At 39.7% G+C, this 21736-nt stretch overlaps 1 protein-coding gene and 1 long non-coding RNA gene across 8 annotated transcripts; one reads left to right on the forward strand and one right to left on the reverse strand.

The window, feature by feature from the left end:
* Positions 1-407: 407 nt before the first annotated feature.
* Positions 408-21575, reverse strand: jhy (junctional cadherin complex regulator). Of its 7 annotated transcripts, none has more exons than XM_069510359.1 (10): positions 17507-17573; positions 16693-16784; positions 15028-15446; positions 11534-12173; positions 8287-8382; positions 7134-7582; positions 6575-6827; positions 2925-2996; positions 1457-1579; positions 408-881 (listed from the first exon to the last, which is right to left on the reverse strand). In XM_069510359.1, the coding sequence occupies exons 3-10, from the start codon at positions 15399-15401 to the stop codon at positions 684-686; spliced, it is 2205 nt and encodes a 734-aa protein (XP_069366460.1). In that variant the 5' UTR covers positions 15402-15446; positions 16693-16784; positions 17507-17573; the 3' UTR covers positions 408-683. The 7 variants fall into 7 exon arrangements, 6 of the variants coding, with proteins under 6 accessions (XP_069366460.1, XP_069366461.1, XP_019941173.2 ...); XM_069510360.1 differs by lacking the exon at positions 17507-17573 and adding an exon at positions 17388-17471; XM_020085614.2 differs by lacking the exons at positions 16693-16784; positions 17507-17573 and adding an exon at positions 21401-21575.
* LOC138404900 (uncharacterized) lies at positions 17803-20583 on the forward strand. The gene is made up of 4 exons (XR_011238644.1): positions 17803-18739; positions 19485-19541; positions 19617-19643; positions 19785-20583. It is a non-coding gene; the product is annotated as an uncharacterized lncRNA (long non-coding RNA).
* Positions 21576-21736: the final 161 nt, after the last annotated feature.

The raw sequence follows: 21736 nt of genomic DNA on the forward strand, positions 1-21736 counted from the left end.
TTTGTCCAGTTTGAGCTACTGTAAAAAAAACATGGCGGCCTCCGTAGAGAGGACCCGCTCCCTGTGTACATATAAAGTATTTATATATAAAGGGCCCATTCTAGGGTAAAGAAAACAACATTCATACAATTTAGATGAAACAAAGTAGTAAACAACATCACTAGGATTATTTTATGTTAAATTTCTGCCAATAGATCCCTTTCACCTAAATCTTACACACTGTGACTTTAAACACAACTTGCAAAGTAAGGGTCTCTGTAATTACATTCAGTGTTTCTAATGTTTCTCACTGGCAGCCCTGAGACTCTGAACATCCCTCTGCTCCAGTGATTGCCCAGAATTCTTGATATTGTTGTGATCCATTGCAGAGTTATTGTATTAGATATGTTGTGTTTCTATCATCAGGCTTTTAGTCTTTTACATATTTATTATCATCATAAACATTGAAAGGTGTATTTGTGATGAACAGCACCCTCTATTTGTGCACTAAAGCTATTCATTTCTTGTCAAATCTGACTTGGTAACAGACAGAATGTTAAAAGACTGTGTGTCCTTACACAGTGGTTCAATTACACAATAGTGATTTGTATATGTGACACCAGGCCTAGTGAATCTAAAGTCGCATCGTATTGTGCTTCACATGTGGAAATATAAATATAAGAGCACAGGTTCCATGAAGTGTCTCAGACAGCATGCACTTTTCTGAACAGTGCCACAGCCTGCTTCTCTTCCTCATGTCGTTTTCTAAGAAGTCCCAGTGTGTTCAGCAGGGACACATCTGAGCCTTGGTGCTCCGTGAAGTCTTTAGTCTTTAACTTCTGCCTCTGCTTTGGTTGAGGCTTCCCAGTGGGTTTGGTTATGGTCTTGGCATATTCTAAGGCCTTAGAGTGGCAGAGAGAAAGAGAGACACATGTATGTTAATGCATGAATGGAATTACTATAGCAGTTGTAGTCAAAAAATGTACTGAAATCGTTAGTCCATTATGATCACTCCAAAATGGCATGAATGCATTTCTTTGATATACAGTACACACATGGTTGTGGGACAAGTTATCATGAGTGTACACTCAAAATAAAGCTTCCTCTTTCATGGTGAAGCATCAAAATACAAGGCCACACCACAGACCCGCGATGGACCTATGATGAAAATGCTATCTTTCAATAGCTTTTCATCAACCGGTCTAGATTGTTCACACCCAGTTTGAAGTTGTTTTTAAAAATGAACTCTGTAGTTGTTTAGCTCCAAAAAGTTTGAGGGTCCAAAAGGCTCTGGGCATGACCCAAGTTCCAACCAATTTTGGTTTATGGCAATAGGCAATATGTGATCATTCTACAGTGTGGTCACAGCACCAGTTGCTGTTTGGAAACTAATGATATATATATATATATATATATATATATAAACATATTGTTAGGGTTCACATATGTCCGCACACACAGCCCCACACACACACACCTTTATCCTGGGAACTTTGTTTTTGCTGCCTTCCGGGTCCTTGGCTGGTAGAAAGGGAATCCTACTCATTTTTTTGTTCTGCTCGCGGATCACTTCTGAATACAGCTTCTGTCGTTTCATTTTCTTCACAGGATGATGGTGAAAGAGTGAGAGAGGGAGTAAAAGAGAGGAGAGGGGGAGAGAGAGACAGAAGCAGATTATAAATGGGGGTTTAATTAACTGAGCCATTTCTCCCTTAAGGCCCTTCTCTTTGTGTATCCCCTCAGCAGAGCCTCTCCACGCAGCCCTACACAACCAAACACAGCTAGCCATTCAGCAGGCCTATCAACATTTACACATATCGTTCACTAATAGGCTTGGCCCTGGAGATGCACAGGGCTCGATCTAGTGTAAATTGGCCTAACAGTCTCACTTTTTACTGCTGGGAATTAACAAGAGATATATCAAAGCACAAAGAGCACTTAACTCCTCAGGGGTACTCTCATTTGCTTTGTATATGAAATTATATTTGTGGAAGAGCATGGGGCCTTTAAATTATGAACTTGGACACCTGGAGGAGGGTCAGTAGAAACATTACAGCTTCTTTAACAGCATGCACTGCAACCCTGAACTTTTGTAGACATCACCCAAAGGAGCCACACAGAGCTTCCTATGACTGGACATTCAACTGACAGCTGCGTGAATATGAAGTCAGTTTAACATCCAACTGAGCTGATGGGTGAATAGTATCTGTCAGTGAGAATTCACAGTGAGCCATTTGACTTGTTGACGTTTCTATCATTTTTACTGTGCACTCAAAACCCCAAAAACCTTGTGCTGACCAAAAAAGAGTATTTCCAATAAATTACATATCTGACACTGAGCATTTCCTGCGCTGTATGTGTGAAAAGGCAACTAACAAAATCCAGACCTGATGGCTGACTGGCTTCTCTCTGCCCTGGGTGATGCTGGTTTGTACTTTCTCTATCTTAATCAATACTACAGTTTGTATTCACGTTGTATTTTGAGATTAAATTTCTTATTTTTCTTATTTTTTATAATGCTGGTTTCAGACATGCATTTAACTCCAGAGAATCTCTGGACATTCTCTAGAGGGGCTGTATGTGAGAATGCAAAGGTCCCACTGAGAGGCTCTGGACTTTCTCAGGAGTTTCACCTGCTAGCCCTCAAGTAAAAAAGTACTCCTGAACTGATTTCAGTAGGAGATGCTCTTGAGGATTCACCTCAAGTCAGTGAGCATGTTATCTTATTATGTTATTAACATGCAACAAACACAAAAATGAAATAAATAAAATAATATATATACATCTTGTAATGATAAAGCTGTGCCTTGATATCCAATAATTTTTTACACAAACACTTGATCTCTGCAGTGGAATTTATACATATATCTTGATGGGGAAAATAACAATTGCAACGAATGACAATTCATGGTAATAAGATTGTGATGCTCCAGGTCAATACTTACTATCTTTTCAATGGCAGCATAATCAGGAGACCCGCCTTGCTGATTTGTGTCTGTCCTCATCTGCTTGTATGCCTAGACAGAAAGATAGATAGAATATTTAAATTGAAGCACACCTTGGTCAGATTGACCTTCATTTGTTTTGCCGGCTGTCTTAATAGAAACATGGCACAAACAGTAAACCTCAGACAGCAATTTTTATGCATTTTTATGTTTCTCACTGGGTTCAAATTGAGATAAAAAACACTCCCTCCTTGTTGTTTGTCCATCTCACTAGCCTGCAATAAATTGACGCCTCTACACTTAAAGATTGTGAAAGTGCTCACGTATTTGAAGATGATTTGCTGATGCTGTGAACAACATGCGGATCAGAAGTGTGTATGTAACTATGTATGAAGAAATAAAAAGTCTCAGATTGCATTCCTTGAGACAAAGTCTGATCAAATTGGGCACAGTGACCTTATGTGCGTTAAGCTGGGATGTTCTTGATATGATAAAGCCTGATTCTCTCTCATGCTTAGTCACACACGATTGTTTTTTGTGTTTTTTGCTATGCTAGTGACTTGGCTCCAGGGAGAGCAATGTCTGTCTACTCTGAAATATCTCAATGACTACTGAATAGCTTACAATGATATATGGTACAGATGCCCAAGGGACGTATCCGGATCACTTTGTCTTTTCATTTAGTGCCACCAGGTCAAAGTTTTGAAATAATCACTCATCCATTGGACCACAGCAAACCATGTGGTAGTTGTTGAGACAGTTCAGATCAGTTCTCTACCCCTCAGCCACAGGGGCGAAACAACAAATGCATCCGAACACCAGTGTCTTTTCACCCCAGAGAAACGAAATATCCAATGGGTGGATCCTTCACTGTCTATTCTAGGATTCATTGAGCTTACCACAGGCAAGTAATGAGATGTCGGATGCTTGAGTATCAGGCTTCAACCATACAGCTAGTACACATGTTTAATAAAACTAAGGGGTATAAACGCTTTCTTATCATGTCCAACTGCAGCTCTATTGCTTGGCAACAGCAGTAAAGATGGGACTAGCACGGAAATCCTCTGTAGACCAGATCACTTAATTTTGGTTCAGCTTTGTGGTCTACACGGCCCACGAAGACAGCGTCCTCTTACGGTGGTGGCCCCTGAATTTGGGACACAGCTTGTATATTTAATAATGCTCATGGTCCTGACTTGAGCACTATAGTTCATTGACAGCTCCTCCCAATCAAACTATAGTGACAACTTTTTCTGGTGATTTGGATGGTATCTGAGTCCAAGTGGTGTTTTTGTTCTGTCTTCTCAACCTGTCTAGGTCATGCTAAATGCTCAATGTATTTCAAAGTTAAAACCTATTACTGATTTACATTAGTGTTTGTTCACAAGTGTTTTTCTTTCAAGGGAAGACCAAAATTCAATAATAACATGGCACAGACAGTAAATAGAGTGCAAACAGTTCATGGGCTTTTAAAGAATTGTGTCACCAGACACAATGTCTTACTGTGTTTACTTATTAGGCTCTGATATGATACTGAGGTGTTTTTCAGGGACACTGTTGGTGAGCTGAACTTGTGTGATAGGTGACAGAAGTAATACGGGAAAAGACAGAAAAATATGTAGATACTATCTCTTCTCAGTTGCTGGTGACAATTTGTGTGTGTGCCTGTGTGTGTAAGGGTGCATACAATCCTCAAGCTGCCGCAGACAAAAGGGAGCCAATCATTCCAGACTGCACTGGCTCCTTTTTGGGAGGAGGATTTCGGTTTGCTTTAGCCATGGACACAACAGGGCACCTTTCTTTCTAAGACTTCTCCCCTCTCCCCCCAAACTCCTAAGTCACGCTCATCTGCTTTCATGCCCCGGCACTGCAGCCAGACTGCTTTACAAATTGAGCCTGTAATCTTGTCAGACATGATGGCTAACATGGTGGGAGCGATGGGAGGTCAAGGGGTGGGCACCGCAGGAGGACTATGTGAAGGCTCCAGAGTGAATACAACCCAAAGCATTTAATCATATACTTCCTAGCCTGTCTTGTGTCCATCTAACTAAACTGATAGTTGTTGGGTGGTATGAAAATTCCTAGTCTAAGCAAACAAAGATCATAAAACCTGGTTATGGAATTATAGTGTGGTGGTAGAAAAAGTTGGTTTAAAATATCAATATCGCAATGTTTGTTTCAGTTAATGGTTTCATCGACAAGATTTAACTTGATTTTATAACTTTCAATCTCAACAATGTGTGTCTTGTCAAACAAAATTATTTCTAAAGCCATGGCATGAATCCTTCAACGACTAAGCTTTGAACTAGTCTACACATCTACCTTGGACTGCTGAGTCGCCTTCCACTCAGAATCTAACAGCTGAGACTACAGCCACACTCATTTTAAAATGAAAACCATCTCTGTCCAGACGAGTTATAGCTTCAGAAAGAAAACTCCATCCATACATACAAACCCACCTGAACATGCATCACATGACAATTCATGAACACTGGTCATGTGTGTGACGGGGTAAACAGGAAGTAGATTGTCTGCTCTGCAGTTGAACAACAATGTTGAAAAGTAAGAAAAGGGATTTGTTTTCTTGGACGAACAACAACGTGGAGGTGTTACTGGAAGTAAGTGTTAGTACCCTCACCAAATATCCATGCGTGGTCAGAACCAATCAGTAAGGGAATATGCAAGATTGTTTTCAAGTCTGTTTCTGCACATGCACACTATAACATAACCTCCAGTTTTCAAATTAAAATAAGGCAAGCAACATTTCACACTTTAGGAGTTTAAAAACTTTAGGGGCTCAAAAACTCCTGGATGCCAGGTGTACATGAAATGGAAGGGATGCACTTTAAAACTATGTGTTAGTATGGATGTAGCCTCAAAAATGAAAGGGTGAGGGGGAAAAACAGCTACAGCCAAATCATTAAATGCAAATGGTCTTGTTTAGTGGCCCTGCGCCTCACAGACTCTCTCCCATCTAATCATCTTAGCCTCTAACACATGTTCAAATGGCTTTTCAGAGCCTGCTTTATGCAGTCATCATCTTATAGCAATTAAGTGTATCTTAGTGAAGCTAGACAATTAACCTGATGTTTTATGCCCTCTGTCATTGGAACACTCCTGCTGGATTAAGCAGTCCCTGCATGAGGACAGCTGAGGGGATTTGGGACTTCAAAGAGGCATTTATCTGTGTAACTCCTCATGTATGTGGGGATTAAAAGGGAATGGCACTCAACTGAAGAAGTTATGTGTCACTTTTGTTAGGTGAAACTGCATAATGTGTTCTCATTTTTCTAACTTGAATATGTTTTTTCTGTATATGTTGAGTGAGTTTGATTCTTGAGTGTAGAACAGTTTAAAAACCTATGGGGATGGTATATTTTGGTCATATACAGTACAGACATGGTTATTCTAAGGGAGCTATCATGACGCAGCATTAAGAACCAGACAGCAGCCTATAACCACGAAGAAGGGCTGCATGATGAAATTACTTGTGAATGATGGGATTCTATAGACAATGTATGCAATGCATATGATAACTGTGAGCACATCTAACCAGGCATGCTCTCTGCATACTCACTGGAGGTATTCTGCTATTCTTCTGCAGCAAAGATGAAAAGTGTTAATACTGCAAGTTCTCAGACAACACCAACCTTGCAATTAACCCTCCCTTTCAGCTGCTTCTGTTTCTCCATCTGAACCAGGTAGCTGTCACAGTTACTGCTATGGATGGGGAAGGCTGTGTTCCCACTCTGACAAGGCTCTTCTCCTGTCAGTGGCTTTCTTATAGGTGGAAGAACCGTGTATGAGCCTGGGCCTTGTGACGAAGCAGTAGTAGGAGTCCTGAGGGGGTTCCAAGCTTGCTCCTCTTCTCCACAGGATAATGGCAACTGTAATGGACTTGTCCTGAAACACAATATTATATTAATATTATTATTATAATTATTATGGTCATTACAGAAATACTACAGTGATGCCATAATTTAGGTTAGGCACAAACAAATGTGACATATACATGTGTTATATGATCATTATTGTTTGTATATGTCTATATTATTCATTTATTTTCATAATGTATAATATCATTTGTCATATGTTGTGATTGTTGTGAATGTTTTTATTTTTTCTTTGTGAGAGCCATTATTTGATGCCATATACATGTGTAATTTCTTTCTCATTTTGATTCAATTAAAGAAAATATGAATGCTTCACCTTTGCCATTGTTCAGGAGTACTCTCCAGGTTTTGGTGGAGAAGCTGTGTATTCACCCCTTCCGGATACATGAAGGAGGACTTCCTAGGTTTAGTTTTTTGTTGATATCTTGTGGACAAGGCAGGTTGAAGTTCAGGCGTGGGCCTCCAGTGTGGCTGACCATGCAGAGAAGCTAGATTAATGATGGTATCCTGCCGATCCGTATGCTGGAGTAATGAAAGAAGTTGAGATGAAGTGTTGAGGTTGATGTTGAGGTGGATGGTTGGGGGCAAAGGCTGTGAAGAAATCGTCTTCTGAGGTTCAGGCTGAGTTACAGCAGCTGCTTGAGCTAATGGGAAGCTCATACGACCTCCCTGCCCAGCTCTGACCACTGCAGCTGGGGGCTTCTGTTGAGAGGGGTTGGGGTACTCTTTACGCTTGGCTTTCTTCCCCTTGCTGGTCCGGGTGACCTGAGGTTAGAGAAGGATTAACAGAAAGGATAACTATGTTTTCATTAATTTAGGATGTCTATGTCCATATCCATATCCCCTGAAATAATATGTTTTTTAATGCCAGCAAATCTTTAAATATGGGTCTCATTTCACCATCATATAGAAAGGCTGTGGATGTTCACAGTTTTATCTCCTCTGCATTTCTTTGAGATATACTAACTATTCATAAATGCAGTGTGAAGCACAAAACACCAGACAAAACAGACAAACATTAGCTCTTAGTAAGAGGGACAATTCTTTTCCAAGAAGAAGGGCTGGTACACCTCTTTACATGATAGGACCAAATTATTTAGCAAGAGGCCTGTGAGCGTGTGTCTCATGCATCTAATGCCGTTGATTTGGCAAAACACCAGCTTTTCCCATTCCAGTGGGAAAATATTTATACTCCTCGGTTTGGCAGCGTTGCAGTGGCTGCTCAAGTGCTCAAAATAATAATCATCTCCTTTTTCAATCCAACAACTATTTTTTTTATTACGGCATTAATCATATCTAGAAAGCCCCAGTGCAACAATATCATCAGTGACCATGTTCCTAAAAGGAAACAAACAGCCAGCGTGATAGTGACCCCATTGTCCAGAAGCTAGATAGCTCTGATAAAGCTTCCACACACCCAATACTGCCAAAAACTATAATAGGGGGGATAATGGGGGGGAGCATCCTACCCGCAACTGTTCTGTTCTTTGGAGCCACCTCAGCTCAGGGTCGGAGCTGTCCTTTTGATTTTCTACGGGGGCCGGCTTCTTAGGAGTTTCATGCACCTTTAAACAGAACAAGCAGAAAAAGGCATCACACTGATACAAAAGGTATTTAATATATTTGCTGTCTATACAGTGAAACTGGAGCACATATTCTCATTGAGACCAGTGCCTGACCATTACAACGTACACTACAATATAAGGCTATCAATTTACTATGTCTGTTCCTAATATGTCCTTATGCAGTGTGGAAATGTGTCCTGATAATGCTCTAATGAAAATCATTTAACTTCAGGACTCCCCCAGTGGAAGAGGACCACCTGAGTGGATCGATGGTATTGACAGGCTGAAGACTTTTTTATGGACCACCAGTAATTCTGTGAGGTTGAATTGGGGAAGGTCACAGGGAATGCGTGGCTCCAGTTGTAGCTTATCTATCGATTAGTGTGTTTGTCATTGCATCTAATAGCCTGAAATGCTACTATTATGCTGAGAGAACCCAGACAGATTCAGGGTACTGTTGGGCAAACCAGCATGTAAGCTGTACGCTCCTTTGTCTTTGTCTTTCAAGCTGAGTCAATCATTTTGGTCATTTAACTCAACCTCACATGAATTCACTAACCAAACGGCACATCTATTTTCAAATGGCAGCGACTTTGAGACATTTGGGTGGTGTTACAGATGAACGAGGGCAGAGCAGTTGTTTGAAGATCAAGAGCAGGCGTCAGTGAATCCTGTGTGTCCGGCAATGTACACACTCACACACACAAACAATTTGCACCTCTCACCTTTACCCATTCCCCCTGCTCTTGCCTTTTGTCACCCATTATAAAAATCCCAATCAGTTGGAGCAAATGATCAAGCCTGTATTGCATTTTGAGCATGGTAAGCTGTGTAATATCTTTTCTACTAAATTGGGCCTGTAATTGCTTCCCTGCGAGACGATGTCACAACAAAGTCTGGCAATTGCAGCTAGCTGTATTACCTCCTGTACCCAGGAAACATCTGCTTTTCGCAATGAGGACTTCAAAGGGGCTGTGGATCTTGAATTGCATTTAGCTGCTATTGTGGCCGGCCCAGGTAATCTTGATTAGGTGTTTAGACTGAGGCAGGGTATACAGTGGTAGAGAGCTCCCCAGAGCTTTGGTCTAAAGCTATTAAAAGATTGTACATTATGTTCCCCTGGCTTTGAAGTGAGGGCCTGCGAGAGGAGAAGGGACTCTGAGGGCTGAGTGCAATAGCAGAAGATTGATCTGCTACTTCTGTCTTTATCAAAGGAGGCCCGAGCCCCGATGAAGCCAATCACTGCTGCAGCCACTCTGCCACTTGGCCGGGCTAAACATTTGCTGCATTAGGAAATTGTGTACATTTAATAACACGTCTAATTATAACAAGCTGCCTTCAGATGGCCTCTCCCATCAAAAGATCAAATGGCTTATTTTAAATGGGCCCGCTAACAACTGGCTTGTCTGCGCTCTTATTGATTTTTGAAACTGATGATATTTGTTCATAGAGTGTTGCTATCTTTTGCCAGGAAGTACAGTAGGAAGAAGAGTGAGCTTTGCGGTAAAAGATGTTAGGCATCTCTAACAATTTGAGGGCCCTGATTGTGGGATTACTAAATTTTGCACTGTGGACCAACATAGCATTACATATTTTGAGTTGAGACTGGGTTGGTATGTGTGTGTGTCTGTGTGTGTCTAACCTTCAGTATTGGATTTTATAAAAATCTGTAGGAAATAATACAATTCTGAAATATATGTGTCACTCGTGGTGTGTGTGTGTGAAAAAAATCCTATTTCATTCAAGTTTGCACTGTGGACTTACCACAGAGCTACAGTTATTATAGAGAGTTTAAAAATTACTCTGGTTTCTGCCTGTTTCTGTACCGCTTTGTTGATGTGTTACTCTGTTGCCGTAGCACATCCAATTCATAGATTAATCCTGTAATGAAACAAAAAAAAAACAGACTACATGCAAATTGGTGCCCCCTTCTTTTATGCCCTGTGTCCCTCATTAAGTAAGACACGTCTTTGGGGAGACAGAGCAATGGAAAACTAACAAGCGAATTCAGAGGGAAAATGACAAAACACAAGGGCTCAGGAGAGGGAAAGGCTCCGGCTCTGTTTACTATTGCACAAAGCTAACGGCTCTTGACTATGTAAATGGTGATGATATGAGACATTGTAGAGGGCTGGGGCTCAGATGGGTGAACAAGGTTGGGGGTATTATAGCCAGCAAACAGTCTTGTGGCCCAACAAATGGGGAATGCGGGCCATCCTGACCAATTATGCCACTGTGCCAGGTGCAGGGATGTCTAAGAGCCTATTGGTAACCATGCGTCTCTGATGTTCTTGTTGTACACATCAACTCATAATAGGCACTGCATAGCCAGACATGGCTCCTTTCATATTGTGGAGGAGAAGGCAGATGAAAACAGATATGCTCCTTTGCCAAATTAATTCTCCAGACTGGGTCAGAGGAAACATCATAAGATATTTTCTATTGGTTGTCCGAGATGACTATATATGGCGGTCAGATACAATTAATATTAGTAGATAAGCATAACATAGGCTGATGCCATGGGGGAAAAAACAAGAAGCTTGTTTGTTATAATTCTCATGAGACTGTAAAACATACCCCACCTCTACCATCTCACTATCATTCACTGATGTTACAAACATTGTAGTTCCTGCCTTTGACCCACAATAAGACAAACTTACTAGTAGCTGTTTGGGGCCCATACCCCTCAGTCATTACTACATTCACAATATTGTGTGTCTCCATCCATTTTCAAAACAAATAACCTAAAGTAAATTCAATAGATATAGTTTATCTATCCATCAGGAAGCTATAAAGTCTCATGATACTACCTAATAGATCACAAACACACAAATATAAACTGTAGTTCAAACTGGAATGGGAAGTCAGATCATTTAGACCTATTTTTTTCCATTGTCTGCCTCCAGTCAAACTTCATCTTATAATCATGTGCAACAATAGCGCTGCCATCCAAGATTTATTATCTATACTAGTGCAGCTCCTGGTGTCTGTTTCTGTAATTGCAACCTGTTTCAAGAGAACGTCTGCCTGAGGGTGATCATGGCAGTTGTGTACGCAAGTTTGTTTTCATGTTTCAAACATCACATTTTCATTCTGTCATTTTAACAATCAGTAGATGCTACTGGCTGAGAAAACTAGATTCTGTACTCACCTCATTCACACTGGGCATCTGTTTGCATGCATGCACCCTCACATAAGAGTCATGTTTAGATGTGCTGCACCCCAGGGTTATTTTGTTGAGTTCAACAAAGTCCTCCACCAGGCTTTGTAGGTTGTTTGATTGTGTACATCTCAGTTGTTGGTAGTTGTTCTCAAATTCTGTGCCATGTAGGTCCTCTCTCATATTAGAAGACTTGCTAAAACTTTCACTGTCACAGCTTCTCTCATAGTTCTCTCTGTTTCCTCTCTGTAAACTGTTGACATTTTCCTTTTTGGTGGAAGCTTCTGAAAGGTGAGGTTCTGGTGACCTACTCTGACAAGCATGCTTGTCGTGGTGAGATGCTGCAGTGCTTGTAAGACCATCTTCCAGGTGTAGGTGATATGGCTGGTGATGTCCAGCCATTTGTGGAGTCACAACAGGTGGACTTGTGTCAACAATGTATCTGTATCCTCCTTTTATTTTCAGTCCCTGTCTCACATTGTATGACTGAGCAGGTTTCTCTTCAGGGACTTGGTAATATCCCTCAACAGAATTCTGTGGAATTTCAAAGAGGCGGCCATTTCCCTTCAGGTTGGTCTTCCAGTTGGGGTCATATCGCAGGTCAGAATAGGCGTCATCAGGAAGCAGCCGACTGTTAGGTTAAAGACAGACAACAAAATAAACGTCATCATTTGTCCAGAACAACAAGCCTTAGACAGAATTTTGCTCTACGTCTCTGGATAGAATAACAGTATGTATAGTATAGTGTTAATTATATTCCATATTCAAGGGTTACAGACACCTGAATGCCACATAGTCCTGTAGTGAGGGGTCAAAGGAACAAGAGGCATTAGACCATTATTAGAATGATGATGTCCTCAAACAAAGTATTAGGCCTTATCACAGACTTCTGAAATTGAAACAGATGAGGGGGCTATGAGCCTGTATTTACAGATAATTTTCGTATTTTCACCTCCAGGCTCACTAATGAGAGTGTATTTGAGAGCTACTAGCGGGGGAATGGTTCACAAACGGCAATTTTCAGCTTATGAAATGGCTTGAAAATTGCAGGCTAAAATGCTCTTTCTGATGGTGATGAAAAGATCTCATTAAAATAAATAGCAGAGAGCCTCTTTGTTGTGCTTACTGGGAGGACGAGGGGAGCCTAATTCTCCTGCTGTGATGTTGTGCATGTGGGGGCGTCGGTGGGGGGGTGTCTAGGTGTAGGGCCCTTCACTTCGATGAGGCCAAAAGGGTAAGGGATGTCTCTCTAATGACTGAGACTCAAACAAGTTGGAGAATGCATTATAGACAACATGCAGCTAGGCGTGATGCTGGCAGATCCCCACAGCCCATTATCTCTAGCTCAAGATACAGATACATAAATACAAAAGCCAGTGAAATATAGTGACAATCACTGAAGGGGAAAATAAAAAAAATCTTCATAGAGACTATATTCAAATATCCTTTGGAGAGAGATAGGTGTAAAATATAGCAAGGAGGGATGAATGGACTTGCTTTAATAGGAATCTTTTGCTTGAATGAGGAATGCCCATTGGGTTTGTAAACTATGCATTGTGTGAAAAGGCTTACCCACTTTGAGGAGGGAGCAGAGAGGGCCATGAGAAAATGATAATGGGAATGGGACTGTGTCCACTTCCTCAGTCCTATGAAATGGAGCCTTTTGTGAGAGTATGTCATGTTCATTTTCCTCTGAAACAATGTACTTTGGGATGTGGACCCACACTTGGTGGGCATCAATCCGCACAGGTTAATGACGGGAAAATAGAGAGTGCCCCTTTTCTGCTGGGGTCTGACGGAAAGAGAAGCGGAGACAACGGTACGTGTCGACGAGATTGGCAAAACAGATGAGGTGTTGTCCACACCACAGAGGCCTCCCTCTGCTCTGCTCCCTCAAAAGAGTGAAAGAGAGATCTCCTTTACTGCAACAATGATCCCTGTTAATGGACCACGAGTGACCACTTATTGTGATCCACCCAAACAAAACAAAAATCTAATTTCACGCAAATGAAAGCTGTTATTCTCAAAGCACCTGAATTAGGCCATTCTCACCACAACGTACGATCAGTGCCTGCATCTCATTAAACGGCCGACACGGTTTCATTGTTAAGTGATGAATGAAGGCTATTCCTCTTTCATCATCCATGTGCTGTGTAAAAGTAAAGGGTTTGATTGCTGCCATACACCCCTTGTTGTATTCCATCTAAGCAGCACTATTATCTGCTTAATTTTAATGAATTTGTCACAGACAGTGTTTGTCAGAGTCCAGTTCAATAGGCAAACCGAACAAGGCCGAGCACCGATCTCACCATAGTGAATAGCTTTGTGTTATATACATTTGCAGAATTATCGTTGCAGCTACAAAGCCAATGATGTGATGAGCCAGATTTTCTTTACAACTGTATCTATACCCAGCTAATCTCAGTGAAATTAAGTTTCAATTATGATTCCAGACGAAACCAAGATTGCAGGTTCTATATCAACAGGCAGCCTTTAACAACTGTGCTACAAACATCAGTTACTGCCACCTATTGGGCAAACTGCAGAACCACATATAAGAATAAGTCATCTGTATTACATCGACTGTGTGTGTGTGTTTGTTAATCACTTGTGACATAGAGCTCCATTGTTTGAAACTATGGAAGTTGTGTTCTCTGTGACATGATGAATACACATTGTAGTTTAAAAAAAACTTAAAAAATCCCACCGATTCTAAGCTGTCGGTGTAAATTCCCACTATTTCACCAAATTGCAACAAATGCACTATTTACTCCTGTTTCTGTCTGTCTGGTTCTGTCTGGTTCTGCTAGAGCTTTCTCAGCAGGAGTTGGGTTTCTCAATTATTTTGTGAGGTTTTGACCATACTATCCGCAGCCCATCGCTCCAGTATATGTGTGTACATGGCATGTGTCAATGTGTGTTTCTATGCGTGTTTCGACAGGTGCCAACTGGATGGGTTAAATGCGGAGAACAATTTCATGTATGCATGTAAAAGTGTTAACGTGACAATAAAAGTAATTCTTCTATACTATGTAAATTACCTTGAAATCATGTAACTTGTAATTGGGCGCTGTACAGATAAAATTGAATTGAATTGTTGCCATTCCTGTTTTGAATTGTGTCTGTAGCTGTTTCAGAAAGTAACTGGATCATTTTTAGTTGCAAATTACTGACTCTTTATTTTAAGATTAACCTCCTCCGTGGGAGCAGATAGATTTAGAGCTGAGAGCCACAGACAGGGCAGGGTTACTGACACACAGTATTGTTTGTTTGCAAAAGAAATGTAGCATACATTCCTCACATCCATTACAGTCAAACAAACACACCATGAGTGTGTTCATGATAGCCTGATGTTATTGTTAGATATTGTTTCATGTGCAACAAAAGACACTTCCGACCACAATTAACTGATTTTGAATGTGTACAGATGTTACAACACCGTAGGAGTTGCTATTTGCTGAACAAACCAGAGATAGTGAACTCACCTTCCTCCTCTTTCATCCATCTGTGTATCCAAATATTTAGTATGTTGGAGGGTGGGGTTCCTCTTGGTATGGAGTTTCGATGTTACTTCTAGGCTATCATAAACTTGAAGATCTGCAGTGTCATCCTCATCCTCCTCATCTCCCTGCAGTAACTCAGCATTCTCCTTTTCAGGCAGAGTGTATTTGTTTTGATCATGGCGGTCAATTTGCATTCGTAGCTGCTGTTGGTAGGCTCTCTCGTGGATCACGCTTTCTGTGTCGGACTCCCCAGATTCAGAGTGGTTTGCAGGAGCAGTTTGTCTGGAAGAGGGATGCTTACTCTGCTTGGCCTTCATCTCTGCACACATCCTTCCATGTCCAAGTCCATTGTTCATGTTTATGTTGAAGATGGAGAGTCTGCTTTATGAAGATCTGATTATCTGTGGTTGTGAAAATTAAAGCTTTAATGTACAAGATCAGCAACAGGCTACTGTGTGAGCAGCTCAAGTATATTGAGCCCTTATGTATTCATCTCAAGGCATTGAGCAACACATGTCTGATGAACATGCAGGTCTAACATGTGTAACATCTAAATCTTCACTTTACAGCCGGTACATTTGCTGTATGTACCTTCAAGTTCAATTGGGCTCTCAAATAAATCACTGAACCACTATACTAAACATGTCAATGTTATACTCAAGAGAAAATATGTATATGTGCATGAATGAACAGAACAAAATACCATACCCATCCTATAAAGCCCCATGCATATATACAAAGCTGAAAAGATTACACTTAGTTTAATTTTTTTCTTCTGTTTCTTTTTTGTGTGCTTGTCTGTTTATTATTATTATTATTATTATTATTATTATTATTATTACTCTCATGATTAATTTGTTTTGGTGTATGTTTCTTTCTCCACACGGTGTCCTACTACCTATGTATATGCACTAATTGGTGAATAAAGGTAAAACAAAAAAAAAGACTAAATATAAGTCTCAGTAATGAGAAAACTGTCAGTCTTTAGATTTAACCTTTAACCTTCTGTTTTTTTTACATACCCAGGTTTCTAAATGTGACCAGGAATATGGATAACACATTCAAAATCGATTCTTTATTGGCCTTTCCCTCCAAAAATGATTTGACTTGTCACAGTGCAAAGAGTGCAGGTGTTACTGACATTAAGGATGGCTTGGTTTAAGTATTCTGTGGTAATGCTGCTTTCAAACAATGTTGTAAGAATGGACGGAACAGAAAAAACACCCCTTATTCCAACATGGACGAATTCACACATTATGCTGAGATGGTCAGCTCAAACGTTAACTCCATAAAGTACACACAGAGCCAAAATTAAGTACTTGTTTTATATGTAGCAGGTTTATGTGAAACTAGACACAAACAGAGTATAGCGTCTAAAAAAAACAGTTATATTGATTGTATTAGTGCTAGTATAGGTTTTAGGCAGTCTGATGACATGTCTGCAATTCTTTTCACTGAGTCGGAGATATGATCAGTGTAAAAAATCCCTAATGCTCTGAATGAGAATTACAAGGTAAAGGTTTTGCCTATTTTGCATAATTTGATTTTGAAGGACATGATATCACAAAAAATAACATGCATGAATAAAATCAACATAGAATAGCACAAACCTAAAACTGAAAAATCTATATATTATTAAGCCATCACCTGTGTTTTTCCTGCAGTGACACGTCAAAATATTTCTAGAGGGGGCCTCACACCACTTAGGGAGCATGTTGCTTGGAGAAATCAAAAACTCACTTTGAAAATTAGAATCAAGGAACACAGATGGAAAAAATCAGTGAGTGGTGCAGTCAGACATAAATTTGCTTCCAATTCAATTCTACTTGGAATAGGATTGCTGGCAGTTGTAAATCGACATCTTTATCACTCTGACTGAGCTTGTCCATGAGTAAAATCACAACACTCTCTAATGTAAATTTTGTTTGAGAGAGGGTTTTCCTGTCTCTTGTAGTTGTTCTGTTGTTCCACAAGGTGGAGCCACGTGTAAGATGCTCAATAGCAACCTTCCAATATTGCAGTATTTGTTTATGACATTCTGACAACTTAAAATTAAACTTGAAATGTCCAAATCGCATAAGTAAAAAAAACAAACTGGTTTCTTGAATATGCCTGTAGGGATGTCCAATTATAACAATTTACTCGCTGACATTAAAGGATTTTTTTCAGATTTAAATGAGAAAGCAATTGACATAAATATAAATGGAGAGTGTGCCTGGTTCTACCATTACTAAAACTGTTCCATTTAGGTATTTCCATCTACTTTGGTGCATTTGTAGTCAATAAATTGCAGCATGAGCAGTGGCATCTCTGTACACCATTGCTATCAGTGAGTTATTCACCATCTTATGTAGAATTTAAGGCAAGGATAAAATGTACATTTCCCCTTTGGTTTATCACAGTTTACTCAGGCACAGTATCAGTCACACTGTGACTGTGAATACAGTCTTTGAGTTCTTACCTTTTCATAGACACTGAAATCATGCATATGGATCTTGATTCATTTTGAGGTCAGCTGGCAGTGACAACTGCCCCCAAACAGTGTGGCATCAAAGGCAGCTGCTTTTAAAAGATGTGGCAAAAAAGGCAGCTGCCTACAAACAGTGTTACAACAAAGGCAGCTGCCTTTATATATCAGCGGCAGTTTATCTTGCCACCGGAAGTGCCTCTATGAGCTACCGCTACCACGATTTGAGCTTGCCGTTAATGTACTGTTTTCTACCTAGAAACAGCACGTGACAGATACTTTATTATTGCAATTATTAAGTAATACATGTGTATCACTATCATCTATTTGTTTATCAAAGTGAAAAAAACATTCTTTCATTCTCAAACCTATATGATTTGTCAAATCCAGGTATAATTCATATGTTGGATTTGTATGTTTCAGGGTCCCAGCCATCAAACTCTTATTAGACCTGCTCTTGATATTTTGTTACTATTGTGACACATCACAATGGTCAAATTTTGCTTACAATCCACTCACTTATGGCACAGTCACACCAACATTTGCTTCCCCTCACATCTGAGTATAACTGATTTCCCAACAGAACCAAGAGGGTGCCAATAAGGACTTGCTTGGATATGAACCTGGCTTCATGATTCATAATGATTTATCATTAGTCATACATTTTATCATTAGTCAATGTATGACTAATGATAAATTGTGAAGCGAGTCAGGTTCATATCCCAGAGGACCTGCTAAAATGGCAACTCCCTATTTTCACCCTCTTGGTTCTGTTGGGAAATAATCTTTGCCAGTTTCTACTCAGACATAATGTTGGTGACTGTGCCATAAGTGATTGTGAGTAAAATGAGACCATTGTGATGTGTCACAGTATACTCTAAGAAATGATTCATGGGGTTAGTAAATCACCCTTAAAATAAAGATGATTTTTAACATAAAAAATTATGTTTGTTACATAAACATGTCTTAGTCAGTTGACAACTTACTGTGAGAAGTTGGCCAATGTTAATATTAAGAGCAAGGTGTTGACTTATCTGTTAACCACTTTTGAATCAATGTTTCTATGCTCACATTACTGTTGAGAAATAATAAGGTAGCCCAACTTGGTTTTTTTTCAAAATAAGCGCCCGCCCAAATTGCCTGGGCTTGTTCCACTGCAGATACCTCTATCACAAGAAGAGAATGGAGGAGAAGAAACAAGAGTTTTATTATTTGAATGCCATTAGGGTAAGTAATTATCTTTGTTTCATTCACAACCGCTAACTGCATCAGCACACAGTGCAAGACATCATTGTTTTATGCAGCACTTACGTTTAATCACAAAGCTGTGTGACACCACTGTGGAAAGGTTTTGTGAAAAAATAAGCTAGTTAGCTGTTACTTAGTTTACCCCACAGAGCTTCATCAGCACTTAAAAATACATCAGTAAGCTTTGCTCACTTTGAGATGTTTTACTTCAGGCTTCTGTTGTTTAGTAGCCATTCTGCGTGCACCATTTCTAACTGGTTATGCTGAAGTTTGCACAATGTAACCTTGCTGTAACACTGGAGAGATAATTGTTTTTTGATTTGGCATTGCACCAGTCAGTACATTCATTTTCTATTCAGCAATTTGCTGCATAATGTTTTGCAAGTAAAATGGTTTTCAGCCTCAACATTACAAACTGGCATATTATCAGAGGTTTTAGAGTTAACTGTAAGACAAGTGCTACAACTCTGACTTTGAAAAATTATAATTGGATGACAGTACACCAAGAATATAAGAGCGATCTGAACCAGTCTCCTCAGTCTTAAAAAATGAATTGGGTCTGTAAGATTTGCAAATTTGAAACACCAAGAAAGAACAATCTCTTAAAGCATTATAGACTTAGACATGGACATGGTGGAGTTTCTCCCTTGTCTTTATTGGGAACAGGAAACTGTAACGTGTATTTGAAAATGGTAATTTCAAAACAAACGTTTACCTCTCGTAGGGGCCGGAAACACACCCATCACTCAGTGGACGACTTCAATTCTGATCTATTACAAAGGTATGTCAACCCTTTAAAGACGATACTGTCCACTCTGTGGATGAGTAGTTCTAAAAATACTTTTCTTGTTCACAGGATGATTCGGTGGAAAGAAGGAGAGAGGTCAGTATTCATTGTCTGGTGGTGTATCTCAGAGAAAAGGAGGAGGACCTCTTCAAAGAGCACTTAATAAGAAAAACTGAAGTTCAAACAGTTCACTGTACTTTGTGTTGCTTTTGTTATTTTCTGTCTTATTTATTACAGGATGGTGAAGCGCAGGCTACCAATGAGGTGATGAAGATTTTCATCACCAAGGGTGCCATAATGTCTGACACAGCCAGTGCAAGGATAGTCATCAAGGAAACACAGGTCCTGGAAGACCTGAATGTACCAAGAGCCCGTGCCTTGCTAACAGGGCTGATATACGCACTCAACCTCAGCTCAATGTATTTTGTTCCCAAGTAAGTGAAGTTTGTAATGTTGAATTGTGTTGTATTCTACAGATGTGTTTCTACTTTTTGGCTTTGATAAAAAAGCTGTATTAAGTTCAGGATATCATCCACAGTATTTTTTAAGAATGTAGTCATTTTTGGTTTGTCTTGTTTGAGGGAAACTTTTATAAATATTTCACTCTGTGTTCATTTGAAGCACTTAAATGCAGTGTTAGTTTGATTCTCATTGCCGCCATTTTGACTCATCATAGCAGGGTAAACTCAGGTGTGATTTTATAAAATGGATTATGGTCTTGTTCTATTTAGTAAGTCATGGCCACTCCAGTAACATGTGCAATACCAGGTCTCTGGCCCACCTAAACAGAGCTAAATTTACATTATCAATTACACCATTACACCTGTGTTTACCCTTCAATGACTTGTCAAAATGGCTGCCAAAGGGCCTATTATGAAGACTGTCTCAATCGGGGATGAGGAACCAGTTTATTTTTTTTCTAATACTTGGAAGTGGCTGGGCATGTATATTTTGTGCACAGATGTTGGCATAATTGTTCATGGTTAGAATAAACAGTTTGAGCAGTGTTTACAATAAACAGTCTTACCATATATAACCAGAGCTGTTATTTGTTGTTCTTACTTAAAATACATAAACTACTAATAATCAAAAATGTAGGATTGAAATAAAATAAAGACGTTAGAGTACCTTAAATGAAATCATTTGAAAGCTTGATGTCAACACAACATTTGAATTAATATTTAGTTTGTTCAACTTAATTAAGCTTTTAAAGCTCAAAGCAAATCACATTGGATATACTTAAGTAATTAGAATAGAATGACTATAAAAGACTTGAAGTATGTATTCAATAATGCCAGAGTGGAAATTACTTAAAAAGATCCATACAAATTGTTACCTAGTTTTTTTAAGTTGAACCTGTGAATCATTTTTTAGAGTAAAGAGCAGGGCCAATAAGAGGTTGATTGCTGGGGCCCTGAAACATACACATCCATCATCCAATGATATGTATTATACCTGGATTGGACAAATCATATAGGTTTGAGAATGAAAGATTTTTTTCCCCATCGATAAACAAATAGATTTTAAGTGATGTACACGTATTACTTAATAATTGCAATAATAAAGTATCTGTCATGTGTTGTTTGTAGCTATAATACAGAGAGCAAATCTGATTAGGAATGTAATATAATATTCAAACTGAATATGAAGTTAATTCAAGTAAAATCGGTGTACTCAGACAGGAGACAAGACATTACAATGAAGTACAGAAACCGTAACCACGTGTTTAACACCAGAGAAGTAGACATTAGGTACGTTGTTAACTTTAACTTTGCTTAACAGTAGAAGATAGGCTACAGCTAGCCGTGAGTTAGCTTAGCATCCTGTTTCACCGAACGAACCGTAAACCTTACCTGGTTCTAAGCTCAGAAACTGCCTCCTGCGGGTCTTGTGTTTATTGGGTTAAGACAGCACTAACTCATCGTGTTAATGCTGTTTTCATGCAAGTGAAGTAAATGAACCGGTTGGATTACACTGCTTGTTTCCTCTGTGAGTGGTCGACACAACACAGTGTAACCATGGAGACGTGACGCAACAATGAGCTGCAGCGTGTGATTCACCGGAGACTGAATCTGATCTGTTTTGCTTCTTCACGCTGATTTGATGCCTTAATGTACCCGTGTCTCTTGTTCTGTGAGGCGTTTGAATGTTCTGCTCGTGCTTTCTGTGTCCTCAGGTTTATTGGAAAT

Source organism: Paralichthys olivaceus, chromosome 15 (assembly GCF_024713975.1).
Source record: "Paralichthys olivaceus isolate ysfri-2021 chromosome 15, ASM2471397v2, whole genome shotgun sequence".
Classification (NCBI taxonomy): domain Eukaryota; kingdom Metazoa; phylum Chordata; class Actinopteri; order Pleuronectiformes; family Paralichthyidae; genus Paralichthys; species Paralichthys olivaceus.

Bases quoted from the DNA above. Each gene is read 5' to 3' on its own strand.
- jhy (XM_020085614.2), bottom strand. From the start codon at position 15,401: ATGAACAATGGACTTGGACATGGAAGGATGTGTGCAGAGATGAAGGCC. The intron at 6,828-7,133 runs GTGAAGCATTCA...ATTGTGTTTCAG, and splicing joins ACTCCTGAACAATGGCAAAG to GACAAGTCCATTACAGTTGC. The intron at 882-1,456 runs GTGTGTGTGTGT...TGCCACTCTAAG, and splicing joins ACAAAGTTCCCAGGATAAAG to GCCTTAGAATATGCCAAGAC.